The following is a 17495-nucleotide window of genomic DNA, read 5'->3' as shown; positions in this document are numbered from 1 at the left end:
ACGGGCTGATGATGCAAAGGTAGCCTGAGAGGAGGTCACCACAATTGTAAATCAATGATGCGTTTCTCTCGTGCGCGCGCGCTCTCTCTTTCTCTCTCGCAGTCTCACTCTGTTTCTTTTCTTTTGACTTTTCTAAGATGACAGATGCTGAATATATACTCCCTATCTGATGCTGTGGCTGTTTGTGGTTGGCTGAGAGGGATGTGAACTCATTAGTTTGCAGCTGTGTTAATCCAATCAGGTTGGGTTTCCATTACGCGTGCCAAACGTGCCAAACGGTGCCAATCCCCTTTGATCTGACATCAGATGTGACGGGACAGTCGATATAGAGATACATTTATGTGCTGATTGCAGATAGTTGCATTGAATAGTGTTTTTTGTGGGTATTTATTGCATTGTTAATGTGCCTGACATTCTGGAAACCTGCCTGTGAGGTTTTGGTGACGTGTGCGCACTGTCCGCCAGTCAGCCAAACTTCAGCTTACACCGCCTGCGCTCCGCCTGCGCTGACAGTAGACCTGGTTTCAGTTGGCGAGCTTTTAGCGCACCTTCAGCGAAGCCTTTTGGCACAAAACTGTCACTGCGCCAAGCTGGATCTGTCGACACCTCCCCCTGCTGCGCCGCCACACCCATCTCAGCGCACCTCGGTCTGCCAAACTACCAAACTGAGTGCGCCTCGTGTTGCGCTGCTCGAAACTAGCTCTGCGCGGGGTTCGCCACCCTGCGCTGCGCCGGGAAACTAGAGCCCTTTGACTTATTTCCACGCTGCCGACAGTGGGACTTATATTCATTGTGCTGACAGTGGCTTGGAAAACCGCCCATAACTGTGTCACACGGGGAAGAGGGAAGGCGGCTGGAGTTCCTCCAACATTTGCGGTTAGATTATCATATTTTTTTATTGAAAAAAATATAGGCTGCTTCAGCTGATTTTTTTTTTATGCGCACATGTGCCCCTAAATATTTTTTACAGTTCGCACACACGTATTTTTAGTCGAGTGAAACGCTCGCACTGTCGAGCGCTGGATCTGACAGCCTGAGCACATCGGCACAAAATGCTACGGCGTTCGAGATATTATTTATATCATGAGAAGTTAATACTTTCTGCAGCCTAAATCTTTTATTTAGAAACTATGGCGGGTCAAATTAAACTATGGCGGGCCGCCATAGTTTCGTTAATTAATGGGAAACACTGAAAAAGGAAACAGCAGAGGCACTTTATCAACCCGCTGAGTACTGCCATTAGCATCAAGCTAGCAGAGAATGTTCTTTCTTCATAATGGAGGATATAAAGGAATCAAACTCACAGATAGTGTCTGGGCCGTTACTCAGCACAGCTGCAGAGGCTACCAGCTGCATCTCAAACACACCACATTAGAGACAGGACGTCATTTATTATTCTATTGTTAGTCTGCTTCTATTTGCCACGATAAATGTTCGTGTTCACGTTCATGCATGACGCAAAGTGTGTCGTACTACATTTAAAATCCAACATGGTTGTTGAGGATTGTGATTAAAGGTTTCAAAGGGCTCTTGATGCACACAATATTTGTGAGGAAAGGAAAATACTAAACAATAAATTGTTTTTCTGAGTGTTTTCCCCTTTTTAGACTAGTTGACTCGACTCGTAAAATTTTCCTTAAGTCGCCAGGAACATCCCTAATTGTGACGTCTCACCAGCAGATGGAGACCTGAAACACTGTTCAGTGTCTGTAATATTCATTCATTGTGATGAATAAGAAAAACTTTGTTTATGTCCTGTGTACAGAGCCGGGGTCGTGTTTGAACGCCAGGTGTTTTCCCGTGCAGACAGAAGAGACGGTGAGCGGACTGTCAGCAGAATATAGTCGCTGGATTTGACAAAAAAACATATTGGATTGAAATTATAGATTCAAAGGAAATTTAAAAAACTGAAATAAAACACTGTCAAATTTTTACAAATTTTATGCTACGTTACATTTCTGCTGTACGACGTCATACAGGAACATGTTGTACTTTTTACTGCACTTATGTGATAACTTTAGTTCATTACAAACTGTCAGAGAGAATTTATTGGGTTAAATTCATTCAGTCATTAATTGAGCTCCACCTTTAACGGCCGCAACTGATCAGTACATTCATGCAGGTTATTATTCATAATGAGCACTTTTATTTTGAAGTATGTTTTGATGTTAATACTTTTGTACTTTAAAACACGGGGTGGTCACTTGTCGCAGGGTGTTTCTGCACTGTGAAGTAGAAGCTGTAGAGACTTGTTACGGCCTCTGTGAAATGTTTTTTGTTGGATCAGCCAACGCTCACAGGTTTCTCCGAACATTAAAATGAAAATGATGAGCGCGCCTCAGTTGCTCTGGCTGAATCTGATCAGCTGCCAAATGTCGTGAAATCCATCTGTGAGTATTGGACGTGTGGGAGGAGGTGAAGGGTGTGTCTGTTTGTACAGAGGGTGAATTAAACTCTTTGTACTGTTTCTTTAAATGTTGTGGTGACCACACCCAGACAGACTCAGTCCTCTCACACCGAAGCTTTCTGCTTCCTGCCTCGTCCTCTTTGTCTGCCGCCCGACTTTCTTTGTGTCAGCGATCCTCTCGTCTCCTCCTCCTCCTGCTCCTGCTCCTCCTGCTGCTCCCAGTAAAACAGTCATCATCATTTTAATACGTTCCTGAGACAGAAAACTTTCCACTGGTGTGTGTGAGCTGCAGCCATTTTGTGCAGTCTCCCTGCAGCAGGCAGTGTTTACAGTGATGTGTGTGAACAGGTCTGCATGTGTTGGCTGCTCTCCACACTCATCTGCAGCCTCACACTCAACTCCCTCAACTCTCTGTGTGTGCTCTGATTTTCCACCAGCAGCTCATCTCAGCAGCAGAGGGAACAAACTAGCGTCTGCTGGTCGGTCTGAAGAGAAACCCCCCCAAACATGTCAGAAATGTGAATGAGCCCTGATCATCTGTTCACGCTGCGGGGCGTTTAAAGCTTCAGCTGATGATGATTTACTGTCCGTGAACCTCGCTGGGCCTCACACAACATTCTCTTCTCCTCTGACATTTCTGTGGGAGGTTCGTTGAGATGAGTCGATTCATCAAACTCTCAGGCAGCAGATTTATTTAAACAAACATGCAGTGGGACAGAAATGTATTTCGAGGAGATGTAAAAGAACCACAAGACAATAAAATAATAAGACACGCTTATGGAGGAATCAAAGTAAAGTGAAACAGAGGATAAAAGAGGCTGAAACAGAAGAACACACACACAGCAGAATAAAACTTAGAGTGCTGTGTGAAACATGAAGAAACATATTCCCATATTTAACTTAAACAAAACAAAAACGTGTTTTTAATGGAGCATAAAAATACATTAAAAGAAAATAAAAACAGTGAGTAAAAACAAAATAAATAAGAAGTTAACATTTTAAAAAAAAAAAAAAAACATTAAAAAGAAGTACCAAAATCAACTTAATTAAAGGTTCTAAATCAATAATTAATAATTAAACAAGAACAAGGCTGTAAATAAACACATGAACAAGTGTTTCTGGGTTTGGGACCAAAAACAATTATTTCCTTTTTGTTTTCTGTGTTGAGAATAAATAGTGATTGGGACAAAAGATGCTACAGTTAGGGGGTCTGAGCTGGACAGGAGCTGACCTGAGACCAGGTTCAGGTCTAGTCAGGTGACAGGTCCTGAAGAGTCCTCACGTCGTTTTCACAAATGTTAAAATGTCTGATGTTTGTGTTTTTCAGGTATCCGTTACAGTACGGACGTGTCTGTAGACGAGGTGAAAGCTCTGGCCTCGCTGATGACCTACAAGTGTGCCGTCGTTGGTGAGTGCACACACACACACACACACACACACACACACACACACACACCTTAAAACCAAGTCTTCCTACAAACAGTCCTTTGAGAAGAAGTGCTGACTGGTGAAATGTCCTCACAATGCAGGAATGTCCTCACTAGAGTTCTCAACCTGAACCAAACCGACCCATTAGCCGTCATTATGTCTCAGTTAAAGCTTCAACTCTTAATAGAGGCCCCACAACCTGACCTGCACCCCTGATCAAACCCCCCCAGGCTCCAGTCCCTCACATGAAGCAGGTTCTCCGTCTCTTTGACTGGATGGTGGAAACATTCAATCACTGCCAGGTTAGGAAACATGTTAGCATGCTCCTTCCACCACCGTCAAACTTCCAAAGCCTGAACTTGGCCCGTCCAAGGTTAACGATAAAATACAGAGCTTGAGCCCAACCAAGCAGCTGCTCCTCCTAAAGATGGCAACAGATGCACCCATCGATCGGCTGGTGTCAAGAATCAGCTGATTGTCAGCTTGGTCGGTCGTGACGGTTCACCAGCCGGTCAGTCTCAGACGAGTAACGCTAAAGTGACGGGAGAAGTTGTGGCGGACAAAAAGAAAATCAAACATGCTAGACTTTCTGTTAGAACGTCGTGAGGCATCCCAAACGTGGCGCTGGTCGTCGTCTACTGTGACACACCTCACGAGATAAAATGATGGATTAATCGTGTACGACACTCTTTGTCATTTACGATCCAAGCCAACATCCTGCGACTCTGCATCAGGCTGGTGTCGTGTCGTCTGAACCCGACGTTAGAAAAAAGAAAATCAGAATGGGCAGGTCGGACGCTGCAAACATCAGAAGAGGCCAAGAAGAGTGCAGCTGCTGCGTCTCTAATAGTGATCCAATCCCTCATCTACACACACACACACACACACACACACAGATGCATACAAGGAATTTTCTTTTTGGTGCATGAAACCAAACACAGTCAGAGAAAATAATACAAGACAGGTTTATTTGTACAGAACATTTCATACAGCAAGTAATTAAAAACAAAATAGGGACAAATACAATAAAAGAAAATAAAAACAAGAAGCAAAATCAACAAAATCAATATTTAAAAATCAGGGAAAATCTGAATCAGAAGCACTTTATTGATCCCCAGGAGAATAATGTAAGTTCTGAGCAGTTCTGTTTGTAGTTTACAGCAGAGCCATGAAACATAAAACATAATAAAGGGTTCAGATGTACAATAAAAGAGTAAAGAATTAATTACCAAATGATTTATAATTTAAAACAGTCACCAGTAAAAGTAGCAAACGTGCAGACAAGAGGTGCACAGATAAACACATCATTTAAAACAGTGTTTGGAGGAGGTGTAGAAAAGGAGCGTTTTTAGCTTTACTGAAAAGTGTTGAGATTCGGAGCTGTGTGACATCGTCTGGGACGTTATTCCAGGTGTGTTTGGGTCTGACTCAGAGTCCTAGACAATAAGAACAAGTGCAGTGTGAAATGTGTGTGTGTGTCGTATTTGTTCATGTGGTGACACAGCTGTTAGTTGTGGTGTTACATTGTTAATCTGATGTGTTCCAGATGTGCCGTTTGGTGGAGCCAAAGCTGGAGTGAAGATCAACCCGAGGAAGTACTCTGTAAGTTCAAACAAGTGTCTCGTCACTCAGGTTGAACTCATCAGGAGGGCAGCGGTGTGTTCCTTTAACGCCCCCCCCCCCCCCCAAACAGGAAACGCTGAGCCATCAGCTGGCAGAGACTCTCCCTCTCTAACATGATGAGTCGATGACTTTCTGTCTCCGCTTAAATGTTTGCTCGCCCTTCGCTCTTTTCCATTTTCTCTGCTGCAGCAACAACAACACGTCCGTCCTCACTCTGAGGCCTGCTGACCTCTGACCTCTGACATGAAGGTATTCCAGGAATCAGATCAGACCAGTGCAGCGCTGTTCAAAGCATGTGTGACTGTTTGGCCTGTGGCGGTGCACTTGACACCGTGCCTCTGACACAGCCTCAGATTTATCATGATGTTCAGAGAGGAACAGTCGTGAATTATTCTGCAACTTAAAACTTTACTTAAGTTAAAGTAGAAAAGTAAGAAGCCTCTTTATGCAGAGTGTGTTCTAGAATCTGTACTGATATACACTGTGTAACACGTTGAGAACAAAATGACCTAACAACAGTCAGTGGAAACCAAAATCATCAACCCACTGAGGGCTGGATTCAAAATCACACCGAAAATCAAAGTAAAAATTGATTGATCCAACTCATCATGTGACTCAGTAGTGTGTACGGCCCCCACCTGCCTGTATGACCTCCTGACAACATCTGGACTCCTGATGAGTCAGTGGATGGGGTCCTGGAGGATCTCCTCCCAGACCTGGATCAGGGCATCAGTGAGCTCCTGGACAGTCTGTGGTGGACGCACCGATACATAACGCCCCATAGGTGCTCAGCTGGATTTATGTCAGGAGAACGAGAGGGCCAGTCAATGGCATCAATGCCTTCATCATCCAGGAACTGTCTACACACTCTGGACACATGAGGCCGGGTCCTGCACCAGGAGGAACCCAGGGCCCTCTGCACCAGGAGGAACCCAGGGCCCTCTGCACCAGGAGGAACCCAGGGCCCTCTGCACCAGGAGGAACCCAGGGCCCACTGCACCGGGAGGAACCCAGGGCCCTCTGCACCAGGAGGAACCCAGGGCCCTCTGCACCGGGAGGAACCCAGGGCCCTCTGCACCAGGAGGAACCCAGGGCCCTCTGCACCGGGAGGAACCCAGGGCCCTCTGCACCAGGAGGAACCCAGGGCCCTCTGCACCAGGAGGAACCCAGGGCCCTCTGCACCAGGAGGAACCCAGGGCCCTCTGCACCAGAAGCAGCTCAAGTTCATCTTATTTAATAAATAACTGTTGACCTTTTTGTCCAGACTGGTTCTCCATCATCCTCTGACCAGTATGATCTTTATTATATGACATTCTATAATCTGGTGAACTCTACAGAAACTGTTGTTGTTCAATATTTTTATTCTTTGTGAGTGTGAGATGTTCAGATGAAATCAGTCTCATGGAGTGTTGTCTGTGTGTTTTCAGGACAACGAGCTGGAGAAAATCACCAGGAGGTTCACCATCGAGCTTGCCAAGAAAGGCTTCATCGGTGAGTGAACGACCTCCAAAACTCTCAGAGTCATTTGAATGAAAATCACCTGGGCGGGCTAAATGTTGAAGGCGTGTCTTTAACTGATGTCGGCGTGTCTTGAGTGATGGCGTTTAAAAGCAGCAGGCTGATCCACGGCTGAAGTCCCTGTTATTGTTGCTGCAGTGAAACATCATATTGTCAAAACTCATGTTTTTATTGAAGGAAAGTCTCTAACAAAGCGCAGGTAATTCAGTGATAAACACATTTCATTTCCTGTAGATTCTCCACAATAAAAGTCCCCTGTTATTTTGTGGTGGAACACCGTGAGGGAAGTGCTTTTAATTTGACACAAACATCCACTTGGACTGATGAACAAACTGATTAGAATTTTAGTTTTCAAAGGTCAGTGTGACCTCATTGGTCTCGTTCTTGTTCTCTTGAACATATTGGATTTTGGGGGTCAAAGGTCAAGGAGGCTGTGTGACCTTGTCTGTCTCATTCTTGTGAATGTGATATCTCAAGAACATCTTGAGGAAATTTCTTCTAATTTGGCACAAACATTCACTTGGATTCAATGATGAACTGATTAGAATTTTGGTTGTCAAAAAGGTCAGTGTGACCTCATCGGTCTCGTCCTTGTGAACGTGATATTTTAAGACCACAGCCAGGGAAGTACTTTAAATTTGGCACAAACGTCCACTTGCCTTGAAGAATGAGCTGTTTAGAATATTGTGCTCAAAGGTCACTGTGATGTCACAAAACATGTTTTCATCCATAACTCCAGAATTCATTCACTAATTCTGACCAAACTTGACACAAATGTCTAACAGGATAAAATAATGAAGGTCATCATCATGTTTTAACGTCATATCTCAGGAACAGAAGGGGAGACATTTGGTCAGATACTGAATTGGTGACTCTAATCTTGAACCTGTGCTGATTGTATAGATCTTCTGTGTGTGAAGCATCCATGTTTTCACTGACATGGATGGAGACTGGAACTCGGTGGGGCGGTAATTCTAGTCGTATTTATTTTAATTTGTTGATTAGTTTAAATATTTTTATGCAGTTTGTAAAGAGCATTTCTGAGGAAACAACACAGCTGAGAAAGAACAACAGAAACCCAAAGCTTTAACCCTGTTTAACACTGAGACACCTGACAGGTGTGTGTGTATAATCACTGGTTGTGTTGTTGGCGTCTCTGTGGCTCTGCAGGACCTGGTATCGACGTTCCTGCTCCTGACATGAGCACCGGAGAGAGGGAGATGTCCTGGATCGCCGACACCTTCGCCACCACCATGGGACACTATGTGAGTGTCAGCTCTCACTGACGATCTGCATTTACTGTCAGTAAAGATGATTCATTCACATGAAAATGTACAAAAAGAAAAACATGAACGGGGCCTGATATTTTTTACACTGCTGGAGCATCCAGGTGAAGACGAGGGAACTCTCTGAGTGCACACGATGCTCAGTGTCTTTTTTTTAAGCAAACACAGAGAAACAACAAATAAGAGACTTTCTTCTACAGAATCCAAAGTGCAAATAAATCTCCTGAAATCTCTGCAGCCTAAACAAACTCCAGACGTTTACACTGAGCTGAGAATCGTTGCCGTGGTAACACAGGAAGTGCAGTTGTTTCTGTTTTCCTCCGCTGCCCTTTCACTTCCTGTGTTTGGTTGTTTTTTTTGCATGTCTACGTTAATGACTCAGTGGTCACATCACAGAGAGGAGAAAAGATTTTAGACAAGTTGTTTGTGATGTGAAAACAAATACAGCAGAGACACAGAAGGTGATCGACTGATAAATCCAGACAGTCTGTGTATTTTGGATCAGTTTGAGTTCAGCTGCTGTGTGTGATTTAACTGGGAGCTGTAGTACCTCCAGAAACCAGACTGAAGCAGACAGATAAGCCTGTGGTGCGTTCACAGAACTCACGGCCGCAGTAAAGAAAGTCTTTTTGTCTTGTTGCTTCACACTTGAAATCACAGCTGTTGTTGTTGTTGGTTGTTGGCAGTCAGACCCCCTCATCCTAATGTCTCGGGGACCAGTGTCTAAGGTAAAGCTCCTCCTCTTAAAGTCTGCTGGGATCTGTAGGGTTGGGTTCTGACTCCCTGGGTTTGTCTGCGGGAAACCCCACATAAGCCCCGTCTCCACCAAACCCTTTCAGTCCAGCACCTTTGGAACCAGCAGTAAGCCTTCAGACATGGTACCTAGACCCTCGGTGTGTTCAGACAGTCCTCTTAAATGTGGGCGGGGTTGTTGTCACTCACTGCTCCGTCCAGCACTCGCTGTATTTCCTCATCAGCGGTGACACAGATGGAAGTCTGCACCTGGTTTATCGTCCACAGAACGAGGCTGCACGCCCACATTTTCACAACAAAATAGAACAGGCTGCAGTGAGAGTCTCTCTCCATGGGATATTTAAAAATAGCAGCTTTGTGCATTTAGTCCTTCTCAGGCAAGCTCAGGGGTTTAGTGTTGCTGTAGCCCACAGGAAGTGAGGATTAGAATATATGACCTTCACATAATCCGCTCCAAATTAATCTATATTTTTAAAGTCATTACTAAAAGTGTGTGTCATATAAAAACTAAAGTGATGGTCAAAGTTGTCACAGTGAAATTTAAGGTGTGCTGATGGATTCACGTCATCAACTCATGCATTGAGTAACATTACAAGTTAACGTTCCACCTTAAAAGTTGCCGGCAGTCGGCCCAGTGAATGAAGTTATTTTTTTCTCTTTCATTTTATAGTTGTAGTTTACTGATGTATGAACAGAGGTTACATAAAACCAGAGTGAGCGTCCTCTACTGACCAATCAGACTGCAGGGTTTCTAGCTCCACCTTTTAGTACCAGATCTGTGTGCTAGGTACCCCAACAGAGGGGGGACCAAACATGGGGACGCTAAGGAACGCTTCTGTTGGTACAGAACTGGACTGAACTGTTCGGTGGAGACGGGGCTTTCAAACAGCTTACCTTGGTGTCTGCTGGTACCTGGGATGTAGGAGGGAGTGTGTCTTTACCTGTTTTCTGATTCAGGCTCCGCCTCCTCAGAAAGGTGTGATCAGATACTTAGCAGACGTTTCTTATTGTTGTCCACTGTGCACGTTTTTATTGTCATCCAATATCTTTATTTTTTATATCATCCAATTTCTGTTATTAATATCGTCTAATATCTGTTTTTTATTATCCAATAACTGCGTTTTTTATCTTGCAATATTTAAGCTTTTTTACTATTAAATATAATCGTTATTACATCCTGATATCAATGTTTTTATCACCCAGTGTCTACATTTTTATCATCCAATATAAATGATTTTATAGTCCAATATTAATATTTTTTCATTTGATATCAGCTTTTTTATTGTCTAGTGCATCTACCTATTTTATCCTGCATTATTCACATTGTATTTTACTATTAAATATCAGTGTGTCTTGCCCTTCCATATTTTCATTTCTACCATCTACATCAACATTTTTTTATTGTCCAATATCTGTATTTTATCCAGCAATATATATTTTTTACCACTCAGTGTCGTTGTTTTACCGTCCAATATCTACATTTTTTTAATGTCCAGCATCTGCGTTTATATTGTCAGTCATTTATGTTTTTAACCCGTCATTATCAGCATTTTTTGTCAGATTGAAGTTTTTAATCTCCAATATTTACATTTTTAACATCTTAAAAATTGTTTTCTATTGTCCAGTATCAATGTTTTTTGATTGTCTATAGTCTGTTTTAAACGTCTGATATTAGTGTCACTTTTCGTCCATTGTCTGGTTGTGTTTCCTCTTCAGGACATCAACGCTCACGCCTGCGTCACCGGGAAGCCCATCAGTCAGGGAGGAATCCACGGTCGCATCTCCGCCACCGGCCGAGGAGTTTTCCACGGCATCGAGAACTTCATCAATGAGGCGGCGTACATGAGCCAGCTGGGGATGTGTCCCGGCTTCCAGGACAAGACCTTCGTCATCCAGGCACGCTCCCTCTTCTTCACATTTACACAAGCTGGTTATATACGTTTGTGTTTTTAACTTTAGTTTGCATCCACGAAATGAAAACTCTTCCTCGCCTCACCACTGTTTCCATCATCGCGTCCTCATGTGATCCCTAAAATCCTCGCTGATGAGTCATCGGTGACTCAATCAAAGCCACAAGTTTTCCCCCAGTTAAATTACAGTCAGAGCGACCCACAACACACAGACCTCTGGATTTTATTATGACACAGTACGCTGAGGTTTCTGGTTTCAGCTCACTGAGAGACAGACTTAGTGTCTGCTAACACTGTGCTCTTGAGCAAGAGAAGCTTAAACTGTAACTCCGTCTGATGAGCAGCGTGACACACAGGAGGAGTGTTGTATCATCCAGGGTGTGTTTGTCTGCCGCCATGTTAGCAGCTCTGTAAAGCTTTGCTTAGAGACAGCAGTGCTTTGAGCTAAATGCTAACACCAGCATCAGGCCCCCAGGAATGCTACTCAGCCTGGCTTCCAGTTTTTCCCAGTGGCCACTCGCAGTACTGCAGCAAAAAAATACCCAAAAAGCATTTTCCCCATAGACCACTGTTATAACACCGACGTCTCGATGATGTCACAGTGACATCATGTTGTCACCTGGAGGTGCAGCTGCCTCTCCCCCACAGGGCTGTAGGCTACATAGGAGTGTTAAAATGTGTTTCTTTGAATATTGGATTTCTCTGCAACGCTAACTTTTTAGCACATTAGCTAACGTTAGCTTCCATAGCAAAACAAACAAGTGTGGTCCTCCTTTGTAAGATTGGCTTCCTGTGACATCACCCATCCACTGAGTGAGAGCATACGGGTCGGCCAGTCTGGTCCCGTTGGTCACCGTTTACTTATTCAAGTAACACGGAGGTTTTAGATTTATTTAAATATCCTGGAGCTGAGAACAGAGATTTAAAATCTGTGATGTCATCAAAATGTAAAGTCTAAGAGCAGAGCAGGAACTCATGGGGGGAGCCAGAGAAGAAACATGACCGTGTATATTCAGTTGGCCACATACCACGAAGAAAACTGGGAAGCTAGAAAGAAATATTGGCGTATGCACCAGGCGAGCAACTCCACTGGACTGAACTGGCGCCATCTTGAGGTCCAGCTATACGTCTATGATCAACATGCTAACAATGACACCTGGGCTGGGTGGGTTTTAATTTACCCTCTATTGTGTCTGCAGGGTTTCGGTAACGTGGGTCTTCACACCATGCGTTACCTTCATCGTTTTGGGGCAAAGTGCGTCGGAATTGGAGAAATGGACGGAAACATCTGGAACCCCAACGGCATCGACCCCAAAGAGCTGGAGGACTACAAACTGGTCAGTACTGGTGACAAATAAACATATAGGACTACAGACTGGTCAGTACTGGTGACAAATAAACATATAGGACTACAGACTGGTCTGTACTGGTGATAAAGTAACAGACTGGAATAAAGATTAAATATTGCAGCTTTAAATTGAGAATCAGCAGACATTGATTAAAACGACAGAGCAGTGCGCCACCTGCTGGAGCAGCAGTGTCGTCTCATGTTAAAACCAGCAGAAGGTTTAATGTACGTCTGTTTTATAATTCTGACTTCTGTGTTTAATCTCACCTTGTTTTTGGGGGGATTATTGTGAAATAGCCTCTGTAACACCTCCATTTCAGGATCTATTGAACTAACTTTATTTATCCTCTGTCTCCAGGACAACGGGACCATCGTGGGCTTCCCGAACGCCACGCCGTATGAAGGAAACATCCTGGAGGCTGAATGTGACATCGTGGTCCCTGCTGCCAGCGAGAAGCAGCTGACCAAGAGCAACGCACACAAGATCAAGGCCAAGGTAACACACACACACACACACACACACACACAGAGTCAATAATCTGATCATTTCTCCAGTTTAATGGATCATAACATGATATTTTTTTGAGTTTTAAACATTCGTCAAGCTGAAATTAAAGTTTGGAGAATCAGCTTGGACGTTTGTCTGTGTGTGTGTGTGTGTGTGTGTGTGTGTGTGTGCGTGACCTCAGACTGACTGCTACAGCTGGTAGATGACCCTGTGATGATAAGGCTCTGTTTGTATTTACACTAAACTAAACGTCACCAGATAATGTCATAAAATAAAATGTGTGACACTGAAGTTTAAAGATGAACTCGACACTGCTGCAGGAGCCGGTTTTACACAGAGATCACACTAAAGCGTCCAAATCGACGTCCCGTCTTTGCGCCGCCTTTGCATTTTTACACAGAACCAAATGATGGCAGCGCCACGCCGCTCCAGTGTGTGATTGTAGACAGCATGCAAGGGTTGTACCGAAGACTGTTTCCCTAAACCTGACCCACACCCTCAGCCCATTTACAGCTGCTGTTCTTCTTCGTTGAGTTAGCTGCTAACTGCTGTTCGCTGTGTGTGACGGTGGGTCGTTGTACACAGCTAGCACACGTAACGTGTCATCAAACCGTCACACCTGTCTCGTCCACGGTCCAAACTGACGTGGTGTCTGTCCTGCTTTCAGATCGTCGCTGAGGGAGCCAATGGTCCGACCACGCCCGAAGCCGACCGCATCTTCCTGGAGAGAAACATCATGGTGATCCCAGTAAGTGGACGCCGATAACAACGATCAGATGTCAACGTTAAATCTCTTTTTAACGTCACAGGAAAATCTGACTAATAAAATTTTATTTGATTCTGTTTCCACCGCTCCTCTCCTCTCCTCTCCTCTCCTCTCCTCTCCGCTCCTCTCCGCTCCGCTCCTCTCCGCTCCTCTCCCCTCCTCTCCTCTCCTCTCCTCTCCGCTCCTCTCCCCTCCTCTCCTCTCCTCTCCTCTCCTCTCCGCTCCTCTCCGCTCCGCTCCTCTCCACTCCTCTCCACTCCTCTCCTCTCCGCTCCTCTCCTCTCCTCTCCTCTCCGCTCCTCTCCGCTCCGCTCCTCTCCTCTCCTCTCCTCTCCTCTCCTCTCCGCTCCTCTCCTCTCCTCTCCTCTCCTCTCCTCTCCGCTCCTCTCCTCTCCTCTCCTCTCCCCTCCTCTCCTCTCCTCTCCTCTCCTCTCCTCTCCTCTCCTCTCCTCTCCGCTCCTCTCCCCTCCTCTCCTCTCCTCTCCTCTCCGCTCCTCTCCTCTCCTCTCCTCTCCTCTCCTCTCCTCTCCTCTCCGCTCCGCTCCTCTCCTCTCCTCTCCGCTCCGCTCCGCTCCTCTCCTCTCCTCTCCTCTCCTCTCCTCTCCGCTCCGCTCCTCTCCTCTCCTCTCCGCTCCTCTCCTCTCCGCTCCGCTCCTCTCCTCTCCTCTCCTCTCCGCTCCTCTCCTCTCCGCTCCGCTCCTCTCCGCTCCTCTCCGCTCCGCTCCGCTCCTCTCCTCTCCGCTCCGCTCCGCTCCTCTCCTCTCGTCTCCTTGTTCCCTCCTCTTGTTTTCTGTACTTTTTGTTGCTCTCCTTGATTCCTCTCCTTGGTCTCTCATCTTGATCCCTTTCCTTGTTCCGTCATCTTTTTTCCTCTCCTTGTTTCCTCTTCTTCTCCCATGTACTTGATCCCTTTCCTTGTTCCCTCTCATTATTTCCCCTCCTTGCATCCTCTCTTTGTTTCCTCTCCTTGTTTCTTCTTCTCTCTGTTTCTTCCTCCTTTTGTCTCCTCCCCTTGTTTCCTGACCTTGTTCCCCCTCCTTGTTTCCTCTCCTCTTATTGCTCCCTCTTCCTGTTTCCTTTTCTCATCCTCCTCCTTGTTTCCTCCTCTCGTTTCCCTCCTCGTCTCCTCTCTCCTGGCGTCCTCTCGTGTCCTCTGTCCTGTGTCAGGACATGTACCTGAACGCCGGCGGTGTGACGGTCTCGTACTTTGAGTGGTTGAAGAATCTGAATCACGTCAGTTACGGTCGACTCACCTTCAAATATGAGCGGGACTCAAACTACCACCTGCTCAGTGAGGGACACACACACGTCACACACTGATGGAGCTCAGTGTCACCTCAGCGTTCCTCTGTGTGACTTCAGATATCAGCCTGATCTCACCGATTATTGATCACCGATCAGATGTTAAACCAAACTTCCTGTCTGTGTCTCCTCAGTGTCGGTTCAGGAGAGTTTAGAGAGGAAGTTTGGGAAACACGGCGGTGCCATCCCCGTCGTCCCCACGTCTGAGTTCCAAGCCAGGATCTCTGTGAGTACACACACTCATAACACACACTGCTACCAATATTACATCATCATCATCATCTTCTTCTGTGGTGTTGTAAACGTGTGGTCTGGTTACAGGGAGCGTCTGAGAAGGACATCGTTCACTCAGGTCTGGCCTTCACCATGGAGCGCTCTGCCAGGGTAACACACACACACACACACACATACACACACACTTTATATTAATGTGCTGTCGTCTCGTGTCTGAATCAGTTTAATTAAAAGTCACAGCTTTAAGTTTGTACGAGGTCTGACCTGAAACGTTCTGTTTCTCTCTGAATTTAAGACTTTAAATAAACAAAAACAGAAATTAAACGTCTTGTTTTCCAGATTAAGATGAAATTAAAGTTTTCATTAGAGCCTCACGTCTCGTGCTCAGAAAATAATGTCAAGGTTAATTTATGTGTCATTTCACAGTTTCACAGTGAAATATAAAGTATAGCTCCTCCATACTGTCCACACACAGAGATACAGATATTTAATTAAATTACAGTAAAGTAAAATAAATAGAGAAGCAGCGACTGTGACATTCTGAGCTGATACTTGTGTTTAAAATAATTTAGCAGTGATTCATTTAGTTTAATTAAACTAAATTGATTAATGTAATTTAGCTGTGATTGGCTGGTCTTCATCACATGGCACGTGGTGCGCTGCTGCGTTTCATAAGTTGAGCTCAGTTTATCTTAAGGTGCAGCCGTCACGCCCTGAAAAATAGGTGCTCAGGAACGTGTGTGCATCACAATGGCGTTGCTGTGGCTTTTGAACACGCCTGCCGTGCGTCTACATTGAAAACGACTCTGAGGGCGCAAAAAAACGCAGGGTGTACGACCTTTAAACCTCTTAAGGTGCAGACACACCAAACCGACATCAAAGAACTAGCAGCGACGAAAGCCAACTGTCGCGTCGTCTACGTCGCCTCACGTCGCCCTGTGTCAGTTGTATTCGAACACACTACACGGACTACATCCGACGGCCAAGTAGCACGTACGTTCTGCGCCTGCGTGAGAGAGAGCGGAGTGAGAGAGTGGTACATCCTGTCAGCCGAGGGGTTTCCTATCTGTGCAGCCGAGCACCGCAGCACCTCCACGGACTATCACATCCAGACGGTCCCGGTGTTTCCTCCGCAGGCTCCACTTCACTCAGCTGCCCGATAAACCCGCTGCTTCTTCCCACTTTAACCTGAATAACAATCCAGGGCTCGGTGCTCCGGTTGGATCCAAACGGAGAGCCGGGGCTAGCTCAGAGACTAGCGGAGGCTAACTGGCTGTGCTTCCCTCCGGTCATGCTGCGGCTAACGCTCCGCTAGCCGCTCCCAGCTAGCTCCGGTTTGTTATTCAGGTTAAAGTGTGAAGAAGCAGCGGGTCTGTGGGGCAGCTGAGTGAAGTGGAGCCTGAGGAGGAAGCACCGGTTAGCCCCGGTTTCACTACAGGCAGATTCACTCGCTACAGGGGCGAGGAAATAAAACCTGAGCAGCCAATCAGAGTGATCTCTCTCACCGACAAGCTCCGCTGCCGATTCAACATGCTCAATCATCCAAAAAGCCGCAGACGCCGAAGTGCCGACGGTGCGGGACACACCGCAAAAACTAGGGCGACAGACGCTCACCGACGGCCCGACTTTGGTCGACGGTCGACCGTCGGCTTGGTGTGTCAGGGCCTTTAAAGTCCTGCTCTGAGCAGTGTTTCACCTGAGGAGCTCCTCTAAGGTCTGAGATGCTCTGTGAATAACTTTTACCTTCACAAAGACTTACTCTTAACTTTAAGGGGAAATTCTGAGAGAACGTCACAGTTCTGAGAGAGACGACACGAGCGGCAGGAAGAAACTGTGAACACAAAACTATTCAACAGATTTATAAACCTGCACTAATAAATCTAATCAACAAACAGCAGAGCTCTCTGATGACTGATGAAGGAGGCGACCTTCATCCTTCACACTCATCATCATCATCATCATCATCGACAGAAGTCTTCCTCTGTCATGAGCTCAATGTGTAACAGCTGTACCTGTTTTTGTCCAGCGGGGGGCAGCAGAGACCAGCTGTCAACAACACTGACATCATCCCTCTCCTCTCCTCCTCTCCTTCTCTCCTCTCTCCTTGTCTCCTTCTCTACATCCTTCCTCCCTCTCATGCAGCAAATCATGCGAACAGCCAACAAGTACAACCTGGGTTTGGACCTGCGGACGGCGGCGTACGTCAACGCCATCGAGAAGGTCTTCCAGGTTTACAACGAGGCCGGCCTCATCTTCACATAGGCTCTCCTCCATCGTCTCTCCGTCTGTCTGTCTGTTACCCGTCTGTCTTCCATCACCTCTGCAGCGTTTACAGTGTGGATGAATGTGTGTGTGTGTGTGTGTGTGTGTGTGTCAGTGTGTGTTCATTCCTTTATCATCACGTCTGTTTAC

General features: G+C 45.8%; 1 protein-coding gene across 1 annotated transcript in view; it reads left to right on the top strand.

Moving 5' to 3' along the window:
* Positions 1-17495, top strand: part of LOC117248168 (glutamate dehydrogenase, mitochondrial-like) — a 23890-nt gene extending 6395 nt beyond the window's left edge. The window contains exons 2-13 of the mRNA XM_033612935.2: positions 3735-3815; positions 5382-5437; positions 6886-6949; positions 8147-8241; positions 10732-10911; positions 12125-12262; positions 12632-12769; positions 13449-13529; positions 14715-14838; positions 14984-15075; positions 15171-15233; positions 17226-17495. Coding sequence (XP_033468826.2) covers positions 3735-3815; positions 5382-5437; positions 6886-6949; positions 8147-8241; positions 10732-10911; positions 12125-12262; positions 12632-12769; positions 13449-13529; positions 14715-14838; positions 14984-15075; positions 15171-15233; positions 17226-17345 — 1232 coding nt within the window. The 3' untranslated portion in view covers positions 17346-17495. The remainder of the gene's footprint in view (positions 1-3734; positions 3816-5381; positions 5438-6885; positions 6950-8146; positions 8242-10731; positions 10912-12124; positions 12263-12631; positions 12770-13448; positions 13530-14714; positions 14839-14983; positions 15076-15170; positions 15234-17225) is intronic.

This window comes from Epinephelus lanceolatus, chromosome 17 (genome assembly GCF_041903045.1).
Source record: "Epinephelus lanceolatus isolate andai-2023 chromosome 17, ASM4190304v1, whole genome shotgun sequence".
NCBI lineage: Eukaryota > Metazoa > Chordata > Actinopteri > Perciformes > Serranidae > Epinephelus > Epinephelus lanceolatus.
This window is presented reverse-complemented; position numbering and strand designations above follow the sequence as displayed.